At 39.1% G+C, this 23,552-nt stretch overlaps 1 protein-coding gene across 1 annotated transcript in view; it reads left to right on the forward strand.

Moving 5' to 3' along the window:
* Positions 1-22,643, forward strand: part of LOC129749181 (TWiK family of potassium channels protein 7) — a 613,556-nt gene extending 590,913 nt beyond the window's left edge. The window contains exon 8 of the mRNA XM_055744106.1: positions 20,517-22,643. Within this exon, the coding sequence (XP_055600081.1) occupies positions 20,517-21,313 (797 nt within the window). The 3' untranslated portion in view covers positions 21,314-22,643. The remainder of the gene's footprint in view (positions 1-20,516) is intronic.
* The last annotated feature ends 909 nt before the right edge of the window (positions 22,644-23,552 follow it).

Genomic DNA, 23,552 nt, shown 5'->3' on the forward strand with positions numbered 1-23,552 from the left:
TAAAGTCTTATCCCCGCAGTTTCCCTCTTAGGAAGCGGAACTACTCGGATACCCCCCGACATTGGGGTATCCTACACACGTTCGCGGCGCACCCCTGACCTCCGCTACGCAGAAGATGATGCCTTATCTTTGTAGCTTCGATCAAGGGATCGGACGCACACTACTCAGATGCTCCCCGCCGATGGAGTCATCCTACACCGTTCGCGGACTGCCGTTGGTTCCAGCTCCTTTGCAGGGCAGTCATGATCCGGGTGAACCCATCGCTGACCGCGTGCCAAGTGTTGGAATCCGCACACATCCTCTGTACAACGTTGTCTGCTGTCGTGTCAGGCCCACAGGCGGCAAATATGGAAGTACGTACCGCCGCAAACCTCGGACAGACAAACACCACATGTTCGGGTGTTTCCTCTACGTCACCACAATCTGGGCAATATGGCGAAGCCACATGTCCAAACCGGTAGTGGTACTTCATGAAGCATCCATGACCAGTCAGGAATTGCGTCATATAGAAGTCCACTTCACCGTGCCTTCTTCCGATCCAGCTCCCGATGTGCGGGATCAGACGATGGGTCCACCTTCCTCTCGTTGAGCTGTCCCACAGCTGCTGCCAGTTGGACATCGAGTCCTCATTGGCGAGATCTCGAACGTTGGGCGTGTCTCTGTTGTCGTAGCAATAGACATCCTCCTCTAGCAAAACCGAGATGGGCATAACACCCGCTACTACACAGGCGGCTTCGGACGACATGGTCCGGTATCCGCTGATAACCCGCAGGTTCATCAGCCGCTGAACGCTGCTAAGTCGCTGCAGGTTACAGCTTCCTCCCAGGGCCTGCCTCCAGGCCGCTGCTCCGTACCGCAAGATCGAAGTGGTCACACTTGCAATGATCCGCCTTTTGCTGCTTTGGATAGCCGAGGAGTTCGGCATCATTCGTGTGAGTGCGGCCGTGGCCATTGCCGCTCTCTTGCACACGTGATCGACACGGCTCGTGAAGCTGAGCCTGTCGTCAATCATCACCCCTAGGTACTTAATTGCGCGTTTGGACACGATGTTGCACGGTCCAACGGCAATGGTACCTGTTTGGGGTGATTTCAGGTTGGTGATAAGCACCATCTCGGTTTTGTGGTGGGCTAGACGCAGGCACTTGGAGTGCATCCAGCGTTCCACTTCCTGGATAGCTACCGTGGCCAGTAGCTCAACCTCCGCTGTTGAGGAGCCCCTCGCCAAGAGGACTACATCATCTGCAAATCCTACGAGTTCGGCTCCCGATGGGAGGCTCGTTCGTAGGAGTTCGTCGTAAGTGATGTTCCACAGAACCGGGCCGAGAATTGACCCCTGTGGAACACCCGCCGAAACCTCTTGTGTTCGCAAACCCTCGCCGGTCATATACTGCAGTTGGCGATTGTGGAAGTAACTTTCCACAAGCCTATACAGATATGCCGGGATCCTCATTTGGATGAGCGACGACGCAATCGCTGTCCAACTGACACTGTTGAAGGCGTTCTTCACATCCAGAGTGACAACCGCGCAAAAGCGGAGCCCTCTCCTCTTGGTCAGCCTGGCTCTATCCGCTACCTCGATGACCGAGCGGATGGCATCTACGGTGCTGCGACCTCGACGGAAACCAAACTGTTTCCCCGAGAGTCCGCCCTCACTTTCCGTGTATCTCTGAAGTCGGTTCTGAATCACCTTCTCCAGGACCTTACCCGCTGTATCCAGTAGACAGATCGGCCGATATGCCGATGGGTCTCCTGGACGCTTACCCGGCTTTGGCAGTAGAACAAGTTTCTGCCGTTTCCACGTGTCAGGAAACACCCGTTCCGTCACGTATCGTTGCAACGATGTTCGGAACATATCGGGGAATTCCCTGATCGCGGCCTTCACCGCGACGTTCGGAATGCCGTCCGGTCCGGGGGCCTTCCTCGGTTGGAGAAACTTGGCGATCTCGCGAAGTTCTTCCACCGTTATCCTCTCTTCGGCGCTGGTGTCCCAGTCATACGGGACTGTTGGCCAGCGGGTAACATCGTGCTGTGGGAACAGCTCATTGATGATGACTCTCAGTTTATCGGGGCACGTTTCAGGTGGTGCGCCCCCACTTTTAGTTCTGCCCATGACTATCCAATAGGCATCACCCCATGGACAGTCGTTGGCGTCACGGCATAACTGTTTGAAACGTGCCCTCTTGCTTGCGTTGATGGCCCTGCGGAGGGCCGATCTCGCGCTTGTGAAGAGTGGGTCCTTGCGTTCTGCATCCTGCGCCTTGCCCTATGGCAGTCGGCACGCAGACCCGCAATTTCCTCCGTCCACCAGTAGACGGGTGGCCTAGTGCTTTTATGCTTGGCCCTTCTCGGCATCGCAGCATCGCAAGCGCGAGCTAGAACCCTCGTCAGTTCTTCCGCGGACAGGTTGTCCAGGTTCCTCTCCCAGTGCAACGCTTCGACAAAGACGTTCTGGTCGAACTGCGTTGTCTTCCAGAGGCGTTCTCCTGTACGAGACTCGCGTCTACCTGTCCGCGTACTTGAGCCTAGCCGATAGCGAATTGCGAAGTGATCGCTATTCGTGTAGGCCCCGCTCACCATCCAATCGCTTACCAACCCCGTGCTACCGAAGGTGACATCTATGGTTGACTCGCTCCCGTTCCAACTTTGGTAGGTACTGGTATTCCCTACGTTGGCCAGATCCACATTAAGCCTCGCCAGGGCTTCTAAAAGAGTTTGACTTCTGGGGTTTGTGAGGCGGCTACCCCATTCAACGGCCCACGCGTTAAAGTCGCCAGCAATAACGATGGGGCTTTTCCCCATTAACACATCCACCATCTTGTCAACCATAGTGCCAAACCTCTCCAAGGACCACCTTGGGGGAGCATAGCAGCTACAGAAGTAGATCCCGTTAACTTTGGCCACCACCATGCCTTCGTTTTCCGTCGCCACAACTTCTTGTATGGGGAAACTACCTGTAACCCATATCGCGGCCAGTTTGGCATCATCAGTCGCCCAATTAATGCCATTCGCAGCTCTGCGATATGGGTCTGCCACTAGCGCGATGTCCAACTTTTCCTCAACTGTCATCTGCCGCAACAGCTGGTGTGCTGTGTAGCAGTGGTTGAGGTTAAGTTGGACGACCTCTATGCTCTTGGCGCCCGGGGTGGTACCGCCTGCGCCTTTGTGTAGGCGGGGCACCTAGGGTTGCCAACAGCGTGGTCTCCAGCGCAGACAGGGCATTTAGCAGGCTTTTTGCAGTTAGCCGACTTGTGGCCGGTTTCGCTGCAGCGCCAACATATGCCACTTCTGTCTGGCCCAGTGCAGTCGAACGACTTGTGACCGTTCAACAGGCACTTGAAGCACCGGTCCGGTTGCTGGGGGATGGATATCTGACAGATAGACCATCCCACCTTTAGCCGCCCACACCTAAGTGCGGCGTTTGCTGCTGCAACCGGAAGTTTGACCAGCCCAATCTGCATACCAGATTTGGGAGGGCCATTCCGCAGACGAACCGTCATCTGATCAGAGCAGATTTTGCACTGCTCGACCAGTGCCACCCGCAGTTCGTCTTCCGTTGTGACTTCATCCAGGTTTTTAACCCGGATGGTCACCTCCTTACAGAGGGCACGCACCTCAGCCTTGTCGCCAAGAGCTTCGGCTGCCTTAACCGTAAGGGTCCCGCTGGAGTTTCCAGCACCACGCTTCAGTTCGAGGATCATCTCGCCGGTGCGTGTCCGACGGATCCTCCGAACTTTCTCGCCTAAATCGGCGAGATCTTCGTTCGTACGCATCTGTCGCAAGACATCTGCGTACGTGCCCTCAGGTGCTTTGACGACAATCGCCTCGCCCCTCTCCCTGACGCGACGTTTGCGTTGTTGGGGTTGGGGTTTGGCTTTTCCCGTCTCCGTACCTTTGGGCCTTCCCCTTTTGCGTGATACCGTCCGCCATCCGGTATTTGCGCTCGTCGGCTCATCTGCCTTTTCGGCAGGGCCTTCCGCCCGCTTGGAAGCGCTGGCCGCAGGATCCTGCCGGACAGACGGATCCTCCGCTCTTTTCTTAGGGTCCCCGGGTCTGAGTTCCCCGGGAGACCCTCTCTTACGCTTGCTATTGCCAGCAAACGCAAGGCTGCCCTCTGTTTGGGCAAAGGCATTGACCTTCTTTGGGCGGATGGTGTCCGCCCTCAGAGGGGTCTCTGCCGGCCCTCGCTCTTTTGGTCTGGCGGCCTCGGGCTCCGCAAGCCGTTCCACCACAATGAAATATGTATGTATGTATGTATGTATGTATGGTTCCCCCATCGGTAGCAAGGTCCAGCCTATGTCTGTGTGGCTTGGCCTTCGAATTGCTTCGATGGTTGCCTTCGATGGTTCGTCGAGGGAAGGCATCCAACCTTCAGAAACCTACAATGGTTGGCAATCCACTCCGCTTGCAATATTTAGTCTCTTCAGGTTATCCCCAGATGCATTCCCTCTGAAATATTTATGAAATTCGATGAAACACATCTTACCTGTCGGCAACTTATGGGATTCGAACCCAAAAGTTTTCTTGCCAATATCGGGAATCGAACCCAGTACGCCTGGGTTACCAGACTCGCGCCAGCCTATCCACTAGACCACATCAGCGCTGTACGTTTTAATGAAATATCGTTAAAAAATCGAGAAACGTTCTAATCTTGGAATGAAATTTTAAGTAACACATATATTGGTTTTTTGCAAATATCTTAAACAAATTTCAAAGGAAATATTCCGAAAATGCGTAAGTGTGATGAAAAAATGTGAACTCATCCTTCAAGTTATCAGCTATTCCATTTTGGTTTTTCATACATGACAGTCTCAGATTCTGCAATCATTGGCTCGAAACCGACGTGTATGTTCAACAGGAAATTTTGCCATCACATCAACATTCCAGTGAGCTATTCATCCGTCAAGTCTACGGCAGCTAATTAAATATGTAAAATATTCTAACGACGTTACTAAATCCCATCACTCTTCGGATTCTGTTTTGCATTCTGCTACATTGTAATAAGATTTGCAAATGTATTTACATTTCCAACCTTTCGCTCTAGTCCTAGAACTCACAGTGTCAGCAGGAGAATGCATACAGCATTCCAAGTACGATCGTCCTTTCCCATCCGCAACGTAAATTAGCTTCTGCTTTTATGGGTAAACAATTTAGCAGTCTCGCCCATTTCCTCGAGAGGGTACATTCCGTGCCAGCAAACAAGGTACCACGATGATTCGTTCACCAAAAATTATTCCGCAAGCAGCATTCCCACCGAATTTGCTGTCAATGTTTCGCCTTCAAGCTCAGGTTGTAAATACCCACCTAGCTATTGTGAAGGTGAGTTCTAATTCATTGCTCGAACTGTACGGATGGTGCCATGAAAGCAAATGTATGCTTCAGAATCTTTGAATTACGAGATTATGTACATTAACATTTGGCAATGTGGTAAACATTTGCATTGCTGCCACTGTCGCTGTGCACTGAGCCGGCTCTCTTCCGGGGCCTTGGGAGAGCTTTGGACGATACGCGGAAAGCCACCTCTTCCTAGAACTCTGGTCGACGAGAGTAATAAAATACAAAACTGTTACCTTTCCCACGACGAAGGGAGCATCCTTGAGCGGTGAAACTGAGGGTGTAAATTTTGGTTATCTGAAGTGAAGTACCTACATTTCGAAGAATGCTTACAAAAAGCTCCTAAAGCAATATTGAAAGTTTATATGACGATAACTACCGTAAAATACTGTAAATACGGTTAGAAACAAGGCTGAATTGTTGAAATTGTTCGTCAACGTTGATTCTAGCAGATTATGGGTGCCAATCTTAGGGAAATATGTATGCGAGAAGATTTCATTACATCATTTTTATCCCTGAATTTATGCACTACATTCAGGGTGTTCAAAAAATTCGAATACACTTTAAAAGTGTGTCTTCGATCGAAAAAAACAAGATATTCATAGCTGAATCATTTATTGAGGCAATGTGTTTGTGAACCTTTACCACATTGTAATTATGATTTGTTTTTGAATTTCTCTGATCCTGTAGTCTTCAAAGTTCCTAATGAATTCAAAATTAATCCATGATTTTTTGAATAATTTTGATGAAAAATTCTCTACTCCAAGGACTTTTTAAAAAAAACATAAAAACTTTCCTATAACCATATTTTTCCATTTATCAAAATCAAAATAACAATTAGCAATTATAAACCCAGAAAAAAAGTTATAAACTTATTAGCCTCATGTATAACTACATTTCAACTATTGAAACTATTGAAAAAAGATTTTTTTTGGATTCATAGCGGATCAAAATTCAGGGTTTAAAACAAACATACCGTAAAATGGGGTTAATCGAGAGAGTATTCGGACTATTTTCTTAATATTGCTATCAAAATTCAGATCTTTCAGTCTACGGATGGAGGATTTAGAAGTTTAAGATTCAGTTGGCCTATACCAAATTGAATAGAAAAAAATAACAAAAGGAGCGATTATTGTTTGCTAAAAATCATTAATCAGTTGTTTTTATCATGTCCTTAGTTGGGCGAAAAGGGAAAGTGTGTTATTATTTGACAAACTCGTAAGCTAAAATCCGAAAAAGCATTCATTTTCCATGATTTTAAACTTGAATTAACCAAATTTTAGTACCGAAAAAATGGGTAAAAATAAAGTTAAAGAAAATTAACATTGTTTTCTAGGTTTTCAGAGAAAGATGAATAAAATAAATATTTTATCCTTTTAATTTAAAGTATTGTTTTAAAACAACACTTATCAAAATCCAAATAGCTTGGAAACGCATGAAAATGATTGAATCTACAAAATAATATTTTTGAGATTTACAGTATTACGCCCATGGTATTTTAATTACGATATTTTAATGTATTTATGTTATATCGATATAAAAAAGCATGCAAAAAACTGCAAAAATTATTTTTTAAGTAGGTTTTGGAAAATTGCTGTTATTTCTTCAAATTTATGAACAAAGTTTGAAAGAAATTCACAAAATAGTGTCGAAATAAATCAACAATTACAAAAATTGTTTTTCAACTTAGATGAGCCATAACTCTTATAGCTAATCTTATATATCAAAATGGAGGCGTTTTCTTTGTAACACCATCACGTATCAACGGACGGTCGGAATGAAGTGAAAGGGTTTTTCGGGCCAGAGATGGTTTGTATAATAGTTTCAAGAATCTCACATTTAATGGAAGAAAAGCTCCCATACAAAATCAACTAGAAATGGGACACAACTCGAAAAACTTGAAGACGATGATCATGAAAATTTATTATTTTCTTGCTGTGTAAGACTCAAAATAATGGTTAAGACAACTTGTTCAGTTGTGTTATTCGAATAAAAATGTTATTATTTCACTGACTCTATAATTTCTGTTCTCATTTAAAAAAAAGTCATGCATTAAAAGATTCAGTTCATTTCAAGAAATTGTGTAATTCTAATTGAAATTTGCTTTCAGTGCAAGAATCAAGAAACTCATGCAAACTGCTGTAATTGTGTTCGTTTATCTATTCAGAAGTCCACCAGTTTTGCCCGACCGAGTTTTGAACCTCATGCAGGTGGATGCAACCCATAGTAGTTGTCAATATGGTGGATAGCAGGACAGTGAGTGGAGCAAACATGGAGCAAACATAACTTTGAACTGCCATAACTTTTTACACTATGTGTATGTTTAAATTTTCTACTTATTTTCACATTATTGTATCCAATTTTCTAAAATATTTGTCCCCTGAGATTCACGAACTCTTCAAAAATCGGACATATGATATTTATATACCTTCAAAACTTCAATATTTATTTTAGAAACTACACAACGAATATTACCAAAAATTTTCAGGCTTGGACCGAAAAATGCTATTTTCATTTTGGACGGTTTATGAGAACAATGTGTTTTCATCCTCTGACCAGTGATTTTTCTTCAACATTGTGATTAAAATTGATCTGACGATTGTTGAATAGAAAACTTTCATCTGAAATCTTGTTCCTCGCGAAACTTTTGACAAAACCTAACATTTTTATTCCAATTTATGAATTAATCAAATATGGACAAATTTCTATTTTCGTATCTTTTAAGGTAAACTTTTTATGTGAATTGAAAAATAAAAGATTAGCGATACATTTCTTGTTTTTCTTTTTCAATGACAAACGACATACCCCGTTCACTTGCTTAAAATAAATTTTCCCAAAAAAGATACAACGCTACTGTCTTCAACATAGAAAAAAATTTTTTTTAAAAAGCCTGGAGCATAAGAAAGGAAAAAATGTTTGTTTTCAGAACAAAATTTGATATTTTTTCTACATATAAATCTAAATGCTAAGATTTTCTAAAGAAAACCTTATTTTAAAATTCTGTTGAAAATCACGAATGAATATTTAACAAAAACGAAATTGTTTAAGACTTACACACAAAATTTCCGAGAGAGAATTTCATCAAAACTTCGCTCAAATTTGCCAGCTAAACTTTGAGCAATCAATTTTGCAATTTGTTCAAACTGAAATTTTAGCAAAAAAAAAAAGAGATATTTAGTCCCCGGGAAGTTTTACTAGAATTTAAGCAGGAATTTGAATATTTAATTTAATTATTTCTCTTTACAAACTAAGAAATACTTTTTAAAACATTTATTATTCTTTTTTTAAACTTAACACACTAGTTTATTTATTCAATCATTTTATTTTTCATTTGAGCATCTTTTTTTCCGGCGGACATTATGCGATAGTACAGATTCACCTTTTAAATCTCGTTTTCTTATGCTGGAATATGATTGTTTCGCAGCACGCGTTTGGTAATTTCTTAATTTCATCCATCCAAACATTATTTTTTATAATTACAGCTAGTAGATTTTTTTTGTAGTATTTTTACCCCTAAATTTATGCAGTACTCTTAGGCTTTTTATTTAAAAACGTATTTGACAGGAAAAAGTATAAAATTGAATTCTAAAAAAAAAAACAAAAAATACTGCAATTGATGCTTCATGCGTAATGACATCACAAATATTCAAAAAACCTTAAATTTGATTTTTCATTATAAACAAAGTTTTTTGCAACTTACCCCTTTTTCTTAGCAGGGTGGAAATCGCATGTTTTTGTAAATTTAAAAATAACTGGTGAAACCAATATGCTTCCTAACTACATCAATTTGATGTCCCATCAACCTTAAAACTTTGGCATATACAATAGAGTGCCCCAAATGACCCGACTTTTGAAAAAGTTATGCGCTGCAGGCTAAAATTGATCCTAGGCCTAGTACTAGATCTCATGCCAAATTTGGGCCAGATCGGATCACGGGAAGGGGTCGCTCAACGAGCCTGAAGTTTGTATGGAATTTTGGGACATTTTGTTCGGGAGAAACATGAAAAACCAGTTTTTCATCAATAACTTTGGTTCCAAGTCGGCCGATTTCTTTCAAAAACGGGTTTTCTTAAAGCCTAAACTATGAAAAACATTTCATCCGAAGACTGCATATCGATAAGAGTTAAGACAAAAAAGTTATTGGACTTCCAAAATGGGCTAACTTTTTTTACGGTGGTATTCATCACTGCTAATGAGGCGTCAATAAGTTCGACCGCCCCGACTCATTTACAGTGATGAATACCATCCTTAAAAAAGTTAGCTCATTTTGGAAGCCTAATAACTTTTTTGTCTTAACTCTTATCGATATGCAGTCTTCGGCTGCAATGTTTTTCATAATTTAGGCTTTAAGAAAACCCATTTTTGAAAGAAATCGGCCGACGGGTACCAAAGTTATTGATGAAAAACTAGTTTTTCATGTTTCTCCCGAACAAAATGTCTCAAAATCCCATACAAACTTCAGGCTCGTTGAGCGACCCCTTCCCGTGATCCGATCTGGCCCAAATTTGGCATGAGATCTAGTACTAGGCCTACGATCAATTTTAGCCTGCAGCGCATAACATTTCACAGGTTTTGAATTTCCCATACAAATTTGGGGCAGTCTAATATACAAGCAGTATGATTATCTGTGGACATTAAGTTTTTAGAAGCAATTGCAGTTGAAAAGTGTTGCATAATGCCCCAGTTCATGGTACCGAATGAGATATGTACCTAATATTCGGCCGGCCGAATATACGACGCCAAATACCGCCCAAAAACCGTTAAGCCGAATATTCGGCTCACCAAATTTTTGAGCTAAGTATTCGGCCGAATAAGTTGTCAAATTTTTAAAATGATGTTGGGTAATTTATATAATATCAAAAAGTAATGTTGAAAAGGCTATTTCCACAATCATCAAAAACTTATAGTTTCAGTAAAATATCTTCGGTGTATCCGTGTATCTTTCACTACATATGTATGTAGATAGTTTTATACGATGATTATCGTTATTCCAAATTTTCTTGATATATCCACGCTTGCCCATAAATCCAATAAACAATTCGAAATAAGTCAAATCTGTCCAGGATGCTCATATGTTGTTGAGCTTCCCAAATTTTGCCCGGGACTATTAGCAATCTTTCATTTGGTTCATTGTACAATGTTGAATGTCTCTAACCAATCACGGAGTGCAACTATTATGCCATTGGCCAGGAGGGGCTGTAGGTGGACCGTAGTTGATTGCAAGCTCAAGCTCAAATTTAGCCCGGGAGTATTCAGATTATTAGCTAAATAAAAAAAAAGGGCTGTTATTCAATAAAAACTATAAAGTTCAAGTAGTTTATTTCCTTTTTCCATTAGTATGTTTTGGAAAATCGTCAACTGGGGCAACATGCAACACTTTTCAACTTCAATGGCTTCTAAATTCTTAATGCCTACAGATAATCATACCTCTTGGTCTTGGTTATCAAAAGTTTTAAGGTTGATGGGACACCAAATTGACGTGGTCAGAAAAATTATTGGTTTTACCAGTTATTTTAAAATTTTCAAAAACATGCGATTTTCACCCTACTAAGAAAAAGAGGTAAGTTTTAACAAACTCTGTTACTAATGAAATATCATATGAAAACGTTCGGAAATTTATAGTTTTTGATACATTTGTGTTGTCATAACGCATTAAGCACCAATAGCAGTATTTTATTGTTTTTTTTTTTTTAAACTAAATTTTACATTTTTCTATCAAAAGTGTTTTAAGGAAAAAGTGTAAATTTGTTGCATGCATTTAGGGGTAAAAAATACTAAAAATATTCTATTAGTTTAAATCATGAAAACAAATCTTATTATGGATGAAATTTGAATGTTAACAAACGCATAATGCAAAACAATCATATCCCAGCATATAGAAACGAGATGTATGAGGTTTAGTTCTGATTTTCATTTTGTTGCATTTTGCCCCAGACAGGTAAGTGAGTAATAAAAATATTTATTTGGAAAAAAATTAGTGATTGTCCGAAAAATATTTTTACACCAACAGTGTTAGTAGAGGATAATGAAAGCAATATATAGTTTGTAGGTGATATCATTAAACCAATCCGTCATACTGGGTAAAGTTTTTTACGGCATCAAAAAAATGTAAAAAATTGTATATTTATTGCTCGATTTTTTTATTTTTTTACGAGAATCAGAAACTTTTAAAAACTCTTTCACGATGTTAAAAACTATGTCATCATCAATTTGTAATCATTCAATGATATCTTTATTGAAGCATTTTGAAATAAAAATTGAATGAGTGTCGTGGTATACAAATGTTGCATATAACCCTGCTTTTGCATGATGCCCCGTTTGACGGTAATGCCAAAATTTTGCTAGATTTGCTCGTTTTTTTACAAATTTTCCAAAAAAAATCGTTCTCAATAGCCAGACCATTTGGATACGTGTAGTATTAAGTATGATATGCTTTAGTAGGCTCATTGAAAATAATCTACTCAAAAACATGAAGGGCATTAAGATGGAAGAAATAGAAGGAAACTGAAATTATCGTTTTTGTATTTTTTATTAAAACCTTAAAAGCTTAATAACTTTCGACATCAATGTGACCAGCAACCTGATTATCTTGCCAGAATTGGGATCTTCTTTGTAGACATTTTGGCATAGCATTGCTGGCAGAGGCAATCTGGTAGAACAAATTTGTCTCGTCGAAACAGGAAAATTTGATTGTATCGAGATTATTTTTTATCTGTATTCTTTCAGCGAAAATTTATTCACAATTTCGTCGTTCATTTTTAGACTAAAAGTGCCACCGGCACCGCAATCATATGTTTTTTACACGCCTGATGTCAAAATAAATCGGCCAACAAATTTAGTATTTACTAAAATATTGACTAAAATCAACATGAATTTTGTTGCAATCAAGCAAAACACCATTTTTGCCAACGTGTTAGAAAAACTTGTCTAATTTCTAATCGAGAGTAATCAACTATTTTTGCTAAGTAGAGGCCTAGAAATTTTGTATGTAGGACCTGAAAAATGACCCCAATTCGATTCATTATAATGGGACACTTTAAGATACAGAAAATTTTTCGGAAAGGTTTACTTTTGAAGTGACACATTCTCCAGATGTGATTTTTTTTTTTAATTTCAATTGTTCCGCACAGTTTTGTCGTGAAACGTAATTCTATGTATAAAAAATTACTACAATACTGACAGTCCTTATAATAATTTAGTACATAATAATTACATTGTTATGTTCTGTATTAGAAATTTCAGCGATGTATGGAGTAATAGAGAAATTTCAGTTCTTTTATGAATGATTTAAGTTTCCTTAACCATTTCTATTGGGGAGAAAAGGGTTGTAAGATTCCATCGGGCTACCATTTTGAACTTACCTGGCCGGAATAATATTTTAAATTTTCAGCGATTCGCTCAATAAACACTAGGATAGTCATAAGTCATTTGGAATAACCCATACTGCACAACCAAGAAGAGAAATACCTCTACAATCCAACTTTAATGTTTATGTCTATAAATTGATAATAATGAATTAAATAAAAAATATATCCGGATGATTGAAAAAAAAAACAGAAATTTATTTACTCAATTCATTTTATGACTTTTCCTGTCAATCTTTTGAAGCTTTTTGTAACACACATAAATATAACTGAACCTATGAAATTGATGGGGCAAATAACTTTCAACATCAGAGTGAACACTCTTAGAAATTTTGAAACTTCAGATCTCAGGTTCAAGAAATGAACTATATTCTCTCAAAGAGAAAATAAACAATTTACATCAACCAAGTCGTGCTTTTTTGTTGTTGAATTGCCCGAATCTAGCTTTCATTCTAAGTGGAAAATGCGTTCGTCTTGTTGAAGTAGAATGAAACAAGAACGCAGCCAAGATCTCTTGCCCGGGGTAGATATGTGGTCTTGCCAAAGTATTTTTCGTATTTCGTGAAGGCACTTTCTTCAGACACTGAAATTGCCGACTGCACTGACTGGCCCAATGAATGTTATTTCGGCCATTTGCTAAAAACGTTAGCAGTAAACATACATCCTCACTTTCTAACTTTCTGTTATCTGGAGCCACCTTCAGCCAAAAACCGCCACTGACTGTGTTGTGCAGAGTATTTTCTACCCACCAAATTGCGTACTAGGTACCTACCATGTTTGAAACAACGAGTGGTATTTGGGCAGCAAACACAGAAACCTTTTTAGAGATGCCAACAGCGCTCTTCCATTGCATTTGTGTTGCTGCTGACTGGTTGCGTTTCCTTCCACATATAACTAGGAGAAGGTTTGCTGGCGGGCTGGCCGAATGAGTTTCTTTTGCTGTTCTATATTTTTGCATTTTGTTTCTAGTGCAGAAATTACCAACCACGAAATGCCAGAAGTAATGCGAAGTTTTAGTTGAAATGCTTACGATGAAAGCATATGTACAAAGAGAAGGCTACCCCAAGCTAATGGAACTGGTAAAATTAAATTAAACAAAATAGTTTTATCAAGATATTTGATAATGTTTTTGTAGTTTTTACAATAGTGTGTTTGACGTTGTGCATAATAATCATGATAGGTAATAAAAATCAGGCTATTTTATTGTCATAGAAGAGCATTTTTTAGGAAAAATGCATGCTGGTATGTATATGTTATGCTGTACAAAGAAAGAAAAGTTCAAGAGTTTTCATATTGATTAGAAAAAAATTCTTAGCATAAATATCTCAAGCATTTTAATTTTTTGCACAAGCTTTGTTATTTAAAACGAAAAACGTTAAGACTGTATAGCCAGTAAAAACTTTTTCGTCTATCGCACCTTGTATTACCAACTAAAACTTTCCATGCGACTCTACTGTGCCGTGTAATTTTCAAAAAAAAAAATCTCCAAATAACTGAACGTGGTGTCAAAAGAAAGGCAGCAGCTAATCACGATTGCTCCAGTATTTAATGTGCCCACCAATTGGGTAGGATAGAACCCTACGTTCGTCTTAGTAGGATTTTAACTTGTCCCCGGTATTTAACGGTGAGGAATTTTAATTTGAACTCCTCTCCCCACTAACAGACAAAACTTAACAACGGAATTCGTTTATCAATGCAGCGATAAACCACTCTTGAGAAAAAGGCTTTGAAATTCAAGATTTGGTTTAAAATGTTCACAAGAAGAAAAAAATTAGTCCAATTAACCTAAAAGGGCCAGGTTGGATTGAACGAAAGAACACTGTCGTCTCCTATCTTGCAACTAAGGTCAATCGTTTCTGCCCCAACGGTGGAGACGAAAGCTAATTGAAGAAAGTAATTCGCCATTTACCCGAACCCAGGGTACTAAGTTTATATCTGATTCCAAACAATTGTTTTGTCAGCTTAGCTCGTCAAGAACTTTGGAAAAGTTAACGGTAGGTACCTACCTTTTCCATTCAATGCCCTTATCTCATAGAGTTGATGAACCATTCTTTGCGCTGTTGTCCGCTATAACAAATAAAACAGGAATGTAGGATAAATATGCATAAAATAAAAATCTTTACTAAGGAACGAAATGTCACTCAATTAATTTGCAGATAAAGTTAAATTTTTGTCATAAATAGCACAGGGGAACAGCTTTCTTGGTGCCTATGTTCCAATAACTGTTTTTCGAAGATATTGGCTGAAGTTTAAAATGGATCAGTTTTGGACAAAATCGATCTATGATAACTAGTAAACAAATTAAACAATATGAAAACAAGAAACTGATTTTGAATCATTTAATCATACTTCCTCCATTCAAGGATACAGATGCCCAGACAATCTTGTTTCGGAAATACAACGCACAAAGTGTATAAGTCGCGAAGAAATTCAATATCTTCCCTCCTACACGAAACGAATCTATGAAAAAGTACTTTCTTTTAATGAAAATGTCCGGAAAATCGATTGGACGTAGTTTCAGATGCCGCACGAGCCTACGAACGGAGTTATAATGCCTTTTTAACCCCTAATTGCCCTATATTTTGTAAACAATTCAGAAAAAACTAACTTAGAATTGAAAACTTTTAACAAAAATAGACCAACCTTGTGTGACTTTTCTGAGAAATTCAACGGAAGCTGTTTGAGCCCCCGCACGTTTCGGAGAATGGAGTAATGGCTGTTTTTACCCTCAATTCTCCTAATTTCTTTTAATAATTCCCGAAAAAAGCCTTTTCGGACTTTAAAATTTTGAACCAAATGAGACGAATCTTGTATGATTTTTTTCGAGGAATCCAATAAAGGCTGAATTTACCCTCAATTCACCTACATTTTTCAACTATTCCTGAAAAAAGCATGTCCGGACTTGAAGGTTTTGAACAAAATGGGACGTATCTTATGCGATTTTTTTTTCGAGAAATCAAACGAAGTCTATTTGAGCCACCGCACGGATTGGAAACTGGTGTTATGGCTGTTTTACCCACAATTTTTCAACATTTTTCAAATAGTTTAGAAACAGCATGATCGAACTTGAAAATTTGGAACCAAATGAGACTTATCTTATGCGATTTTTGTTTTTCGAGGAATCCAATGAAGGCTGTATTGAGCAACCACACGCATTGGAAACTGGAGTTCTTTATGGCTGTTTTTACCCTCATTTCCCATATATTTTTTTAATTATTTTAACAAAAAAGCATGTTCGGACTTAAAAACTTTTAACCAATCGGAATCCAATAGAGGATAAAAAATTCCAATAGATAAGATTATAACTATTTCTGATATCATTAAAAAAAATCATTGAATATTCGATATTGAAGATTTCAATTCATTCAACAACATTGTTGAAGACTGAATTAAATACCCTTTTTATCCGTTGGCCTTATTTTCTTTAAAATGTTTTCAAAATACCCGTGTGTTACAGATTTAGAAAAAAAACTCAAAGAAAATTTCAATAATTTTTTACTAAGAAATCAAAATATATAATGATGATAGCTTTGCCAAAAATAAACAAAAATTTTGTTGATGTATTTTTACCTATTTTTTTTAAGTTACCGTCAACTGGGGTATCGCGCAACTTTTCAACTCCAAAGGCTTCTATCTAAAAAAAAAAAGGACAAAGTTACAACAAACTTTATTTTTAATAAAAAATCAAAAGAGAACGTTTGAAAAATTATAGTTTTTGATATATTTGTGATGTCATAAAGCATGAAGCATCAATTGTTGCACATTTTGGTTTTGTTGGGATCAAATTTTACCTTTTTTCTGTTAAAAGTGTATTTAAGGAAAAAGCATAAGGGTGCTGCATACATTTAGGGGTGAAAATACTACAAAAAATTCTTTTAGAATCTTAAAAAATTATGTTAAGATGAAATTATGAAATTAACAAACGCGTGATGCAAAACGATCATATTCCATGATATCGAAACCAGATTTAAAAGGTGTATCTTATGTAATTGCGCTAATGTAAATGTTTGAACTGCTTATAATTGCACTAAAAACGGTATGAAATGACTTTATGGTGAATTTATAATGAATATAAATTTATTGCGAAAATTTTGCATCATTAAATATATTCAAAGTCCAGTGCAAGTTGAATTTAAGTTCAGTAAAATCTAAATTTCAAAATGACAAAAAGTTCAAAAGACAGCTACCTTTGAAAATTCGTCAAAATTTCTATGTTTGGTATTTGAAAATCTAAAGATACGAAAATGTTCGAAATCACATCAACTTTCTAATCCTTTTTTCCCAATCGGTCTGGTGTGATTTAAGCAATTTTGACGGTTCATTATTGAAAAGTACGGTTTTCACACCACTTGTGATCATGATCTTAAAAAAATTCAAAAAATTTATATCCTTATGTGCAACGTATAGCTCATAAATTTTCAGGCACTTTTTTTTAGCATTCCGTAGCTGATCTACAGTCTTTTTTCCGAAGCATGTTTTTTCGGATTTTTTTCTTAGACTTTAAATAACGGGAAACCGAAGTTTTGTAGGTGAAAATATGTATGAGAAACATATTTGAGTTATATCACGAGGTTCTAAAAACTATAAATTTTGAAAAAATTGGTTGGGAAACAAATGAGATATATTGGTTTTAGTCAGGACTTTAAAATTGACACTCCAGGGACTGTAACGGGTAAATATTTCAGGGACGGATGAGGGTTTAGATGTTTTGAAAATGATTTGAAGATAATTTCGAACAACAACTGCAAATAAAGTCCCTAAAAGGAATTAATTTACGAGTAATTTTAAGATAAAACTGCCTTTTGATAAGGCCTTTATGCAAAGCGCCCCAAGCAACCAAAAGGCTCATATCTACTTAAACTCGTTCCTCCAAAGTTCGAATTTCGCTGAACAAAGGTTCCAAAGGGAATTGGTACCGAATTTTCTCAAATGTGAGCATGAAAGTTACAAAAGGCTCCTCAAATAGCCTTCTATGGACTTGAAGTTCCAAAAAGTTCCTCAAATAGCTTTTTTTGTGACATGTCAATCGCATCCACACAGTATAAAAGTTACAAATCAGATCTCAAAAAACCTTCTGTGGACTTCAAGTTCCAAGAAGTTCCTCAAACAGCCTTTTTTGTGACATGTCAATCGCACCCACACAATATAAAAGTTACAAATTAGGTCTCGAATTGCCTTCTGTGAACTTCAAGTTCCAAGAAGTTCCTCAAAGAGCCTTCTGTGAACTTCAAGTTCCAAGAAGTTTCTCAATTAGCCTTTTTTGTGACATGTCAATCGCATCCGCACAGTATAAAAGTTACAAATTAGGTCTCAAATAGCCTTCAGTGAACTTCAAGTTCCAAGAAGTTCCTCAAATAGCCTTTTCTGTGACATGTCAATCGCATCATTCAGAATAAAAGTTACAAATTGGGTCTCAAATAGCCTTTTATGGACTCGAAGTTCCAAAAAGTTCCTCAATAGCCTTTTTTGAGACATGTCCGCCATTTCGTGAATATGTAATGTGAACGAACATCACAAAAGGGCATATAGTAAATAAATCATTTTTTGGAGCTTGGAAATTGTTGAAATATATAATTTATATTGAAACTTCATCTCAGAACAACTTAAAGCTAACTCGCAAATGATTGATTTTGAAAAGCGTAAATACTTTGACTTTATACAATTTCGTCCAACTGTATTTACTTACCACGAAATTATCACACATTGAAAGTCAGTTGAAGCAATTCATTAATGAAAAATCAGAATAAAATCAAGAATTTGTATAATTTTATGTACTTAACAGTTATAAACGTGGAATTTAATTTTTTGAAACCGATATTTTTTTAACGGATGATTGATTTATACGCCGTTTCGTAATGTTTCTTAGTAATAATCAACATGCGTCTTTGCTGCTGGCCGCTGACTGCCCTTGCGGGTATTCTAGGAAGCTTATAACCACTTCGAATTTTAGCTGCCGGCAAGGCAATATCTAGGCGTGGCGTCGTGGCAGCGTGTTTGGCTATCATCTCGGAGAATCGGGTCCAAATCTGGTACCAGGACTAATTTTTTCCATTAGGTTGTTTGATTGCTTGAGTAAGCGAATCAAAAAATTGTGCGGCAGAACTGGCGTGTGTGCTGGCATGCATCGAACAAAGTTAAAAACAAAGCAATTATGTAAGATCAATTGAGGGAGGTGATTGGAGGAATAAAGATGGATGCCGAGAAACCGGCAGCACCACATGGGCTGGTGGTGATCAAAGTAAGAGAGAAGAGGAGAATTTTTTTTTTTCGCTGATTAAACGTTTACTTGTGGGCTGAATAGAATGCCGTTCAAATCTGTAATGGCACTTCAAAGTTTCAATAAGAACTTAAATTTTGGGTCAATAAAAGGAACTTCAGCACATTGATAATGCTGATTAAGCTGTGTTCGACCTTTTTAACGACACTTTTGGTTGCTTGGGGCCTCACTACTCCAAACATCGCAAGACCATCCGAAGTGAGGCTATTGATGTGATCTCTGATGGTCAAACAGGAATCTAGTTTTACGCCTAACTCGTGTACGCTGGAAACTCTACTTATCGCTTCCCCGCTTAAACAGTACGTGAACTGAATCGGAGAGTAGCTTCTGGGAAAGTATATGACTACGCATTTTGAATTATTCAATTTTAGTTTTGCTCTGACTAGAACATCTGAGAACGCTTCCAAATCCGATTGAAGAGTTCGGCAGTCGTCGATTTTTTTTACGGGCAACAATATTTTCACATCATCGGCGTAGATCAATACCAGTGCCTCCGAAAGCGATTCAGGTGAACTGTTCATTAACACTATAAAAAGTAGAGGTCCCAGGTGGCTCCCTTGAGGAACTCCTGAAGATGCTCGATATGGTTCCGAATAAGCATAATTTACTGATACGTACTGGCTCCTGTCCGTTAGGTAAGACCATCCAATGACCATTCTTGATAAGGGACCATTCAAATACTACGTAACGCGTTTAGGGGGGGGAGGGGGTCTAAGAGGTAATTACGCTTTGTAGATTGAGGATAGAAAATCTGGGACGAATGTGTTACGTAGGGGGGTGGAGTGGGTGAGTGTGGTTGAGAATGGCCGACAATTGCGTTACGTAATATTTGAACGGACCCTAAAGCTTCTAATATTTCTTTAATGCCAGCTACGTCGAAAGCTTTCGACATGTCAGTGTATATACAGTCTACTTGGAATCCCTTTACCATTCAATCAAGAACACGGGTAGTGAATTCACATAGATTAGTGACGATTGACCTTTTTCTGCAAAAAACCGTGTTAACATGGTGATAGCGGATTAATGAAACTGTCATAAGTAGTTTATAGAAGTTTAAGGCCTTCAAGATTTAAGTTACGGACACACTAGTACCACTAGCCTAAATAAGATTATCTACTGAATCAAAGCAATTGACAGATTCCCTTTAATTCAACCACTTTGCTTTGATCCAATACAATTATTGAACCAAGTAGGCTTACAACACATATTGGAGAAAAAAGATTATACCAACCTTTCGAATGATGACCTTTTGCATTGTTGGAAACTTCTCTTCGGAAGTTTCTAATTAATTTAAATGCCACAGCACTCATAACCGTATTTTAACATGCCACATTGGACCATAATGGAGTATAATTCTAAAATAATTATCAATTCAAGACTATGAATGCATTAACAAACATGAAACCACGATTCGCCCAACCCTTCTACTGAAATTACGGTTCAGAATATTAACCCACAAAAACACGAAAAATCTGTTGTCGGATTCTTCACTAAAACCTTTTTCTCTGTTCTCCGGTCTTATTTTTTTGCTTTTACTTTTGCAGGATACGGTGGCATTTCTCCGCGTACGCAATGGGGACGAATAGCATCACTAATTTATGCTCTGTTTGGCATTCCGATTATTTTGCTGTACCTCTCGGCAATGGGCGAGGGTCTGTCCGGAGCGATGCAGTGCTTGTTTCGGCGAATCCGACCGTCGTCGCACTCGTCATCAAATAGTGCCAGCACCAGTTCGAGTCTAAGCGGCAATTCGGCAATAAACAGCAAATCTTCCAGTTCAGAAATACAGAAACGGTCCCAACAGCAGCACCATCAGAGCACAAGCTATCACCAAACATGGACCGGCATTCATGACCCCTATGGGAGTGTTCCGGGTTTGGGTGGTTCCACCGGAAGCATGGCCGTGGGAGCAGGTGGAAGCATTCACGGCCTGAGCAGTAGCATTGTGGCAGCTGGAGGAGTAGGAGGAGGAGGCGGAAGCAAACATAATCAATCAGTTGTACCAATATCAATCTGTATTATGATACTGATCTGTTACGTAACATTGGGCGCCGTTCTCTTTCATCGGATCCAGCCTTGGGGTGTATTGGAGAGTTTGTACTTTTGCTTTACCTCTCTTGGCACAATCGGATTTGGGGATCTAATGCCAACTGGGAACATTGCCCAGTATGCGGCCTCAGCATATATAGTGGTCGGAATGGCAGTTGTGGCCATGTGCTTCAGTCTAATACAAACAGAGTTAATAGTTTGGCTAAAGAAGTTTGCCACTCCAGAATCGCTCCCATCGTCGACGGAAGATGTCGCCCTTGTGTCGGTGGCAATGACTCCAACAAAATCCTGACAAAGACCAAGCGACATTTTGCCTAATGAGTACAACTCGTTGCCACGCCGTTCGAGTGCATTCCAGAGAAACACACCAGCTAGACGATCAACCGGCATTATGGAGAATCATATGGAATACTTTGTACCGAGAAGTGTGAGCGAGTTTAACCTATCTGGTGTGGGCGATTTAGCTCTTCCACCGGCCAAACGTAGCATGGTGACGCACGCTGGCAGCTCGACGATGATAACGATACCGAAACCGAGAGAAAAAATGGTAACCTTCGAGGACGAATCCAAATGTCCCCATGGGATGCCGACCACACCCCGAAAATCGGCTCTGACCAACGATGTGTTCATGTGACGGGAAGGTTCCTGAGACGAAACAATTCAATGCCCGGGAGATATTATTAAAGTCTGATAGCTAGTGTCCTCCCCTCCCCCTCCTATTCCTTCGGCATCACCACCGCTTCTTCAAACATTTCTTCCCTCCCCTCCACTGACCGATAGCGGGCATTGATATTGGACTTCTTCCCTACCACACATCCAGAATGGCTAACAACAGCACAGGAAACCAACCATAAGAGGCCAAAGTAACACAAAAAGGACAAAACTTTATAGAAACTCATTTTCTTTACAGCCACAGAAAGCAAACCACAGATGGAAAAACGAACCTAAACTCGTGACATTCCATTTTACATTCCATACTTGAATACTGACACACACAGAAGAAATAACAAGGGGAAAACTCCTCGCTGATGATGACCCCCTGAAAACAACCATCATACATACATATAACGCATAAGGCAAACAAACGTTCATGGTGTTTTGATATGTAACTAGATTTTAGGAAATGAACAGAAACTTGTACCTAGTCTAAATCAAATCGGTGAAAAGAGTATCGGAACGTATGAAAGCACGCGAAATCCTAACTGTAAATATATCCCTTTCCTAAATGAAACAATTAAAGTCCTAGACAAAGTCAAAGAAAATGTTCATTCATCTCGAAGCTAGACGGAGGTTTTGTATACCATAAAAATACTTAAAGCGATTCTCGGGGAAAGAATACAGAAATTAAAAAAGCCATTTAAATCACTGTTAGTTTCAGAATATCAGATTTTCAGTTGAAAACAATCCCAAACTTTTAAATCTGTATGTAAAATGAAAATCATAACAATCGAGACCCAATTTAGAATAGGATCGAAAGTCAAATGGAAGCCCAGAAAATAACTCCTCTAAAACAAAATCGTTCCCAAAATAAAACAGGTTATGGAATGGATTACACATAATGAGATAAAAAAAAATAGTCAAAAGCATCCAACAGAACAGTCTTTGAATAAATCGAAATTGAAATAAATGATAGTTCATGCTGCTTTTTTTTAATTGAAAGAAATTTTCCACAACTCCTATAAGATTTATCTCAGAATTAATTCTAAAAGCTAAAGTTTATGATTACCTTAACACGTGTGGTGTTCACCGCATCGGTCAATTGTTTTGACCAGGGATGAGCAACCCGCCGCCCTCGAGACATGTTTGTACAGCCCGCGAAGTTTATTTAAAAATCATTTTCTTCTAAATTTTTTCTACGATTGTTAATTATCAAATAGCAGTCCCTACTAAACCAAAAAAAATAATACATTAATAACTTAATCATAAATGCACGTCACTTGTTTGCAGATTGTTGACTTTTTTGTAGGATTTATGCTTTTTATTAAGTTCTTTTGAAGGCATGGAGGCCAGATTATTTATTGGAAAAACGTTATATAGGAGTATGTTAAGTCTTTTTTTTCTTTCGTTTCAAGCTAAGTTATAATTGTATGATTAAGTGAAATATTTTTGTTCTTGATTAGTGACGGAAATAAGAAAAGTTTTATAATAAAGACTGGGTGAACGATTATAGATTTCTTATCGACATGACTCAGAAAAGCACCGCCTCCCACACAAGTACACCTGGAGATCACCGTACCAAACGCAATCACAGATCGACCACGTTTTGATCGACAGCCGGCACTTTTCGGACATCATCGATGTCAGATCCTGTCGGGGCGCCAACATCGAGTCGGACCATTATCTGGTGATGGTGAAGATGCGCCCAAAACTCTCCGTAGTGAACAACAAGCGAAACCGGCGCCCGCCTCGGTTAAACATCGCGCGACTGAAGCAACCTGAGGTCGCGGCAGACTACGCGCAATCGGTCGAAGCAGCGCTGCCGGCAGAGGGCGAGCTTGACGAAGCCCCTCTCGAGGACTGTTGGGATACCA

This window comes from Uranotaenia lowii, chromosome 2, assembly GCF_029784155.1.
Source record: "Uranotaenia lowii strain MFRU-FL chromosome 2, ASM2978415v1, whole genome shotgun sequence".
Classification (NCBI taxonomy): domain Eukaryota; kingdom Metazoa; phylum Arthropoda; class Insecta; order Diptera; family Culicidae; genus Uranotaenia; species Uranotaenia lowii.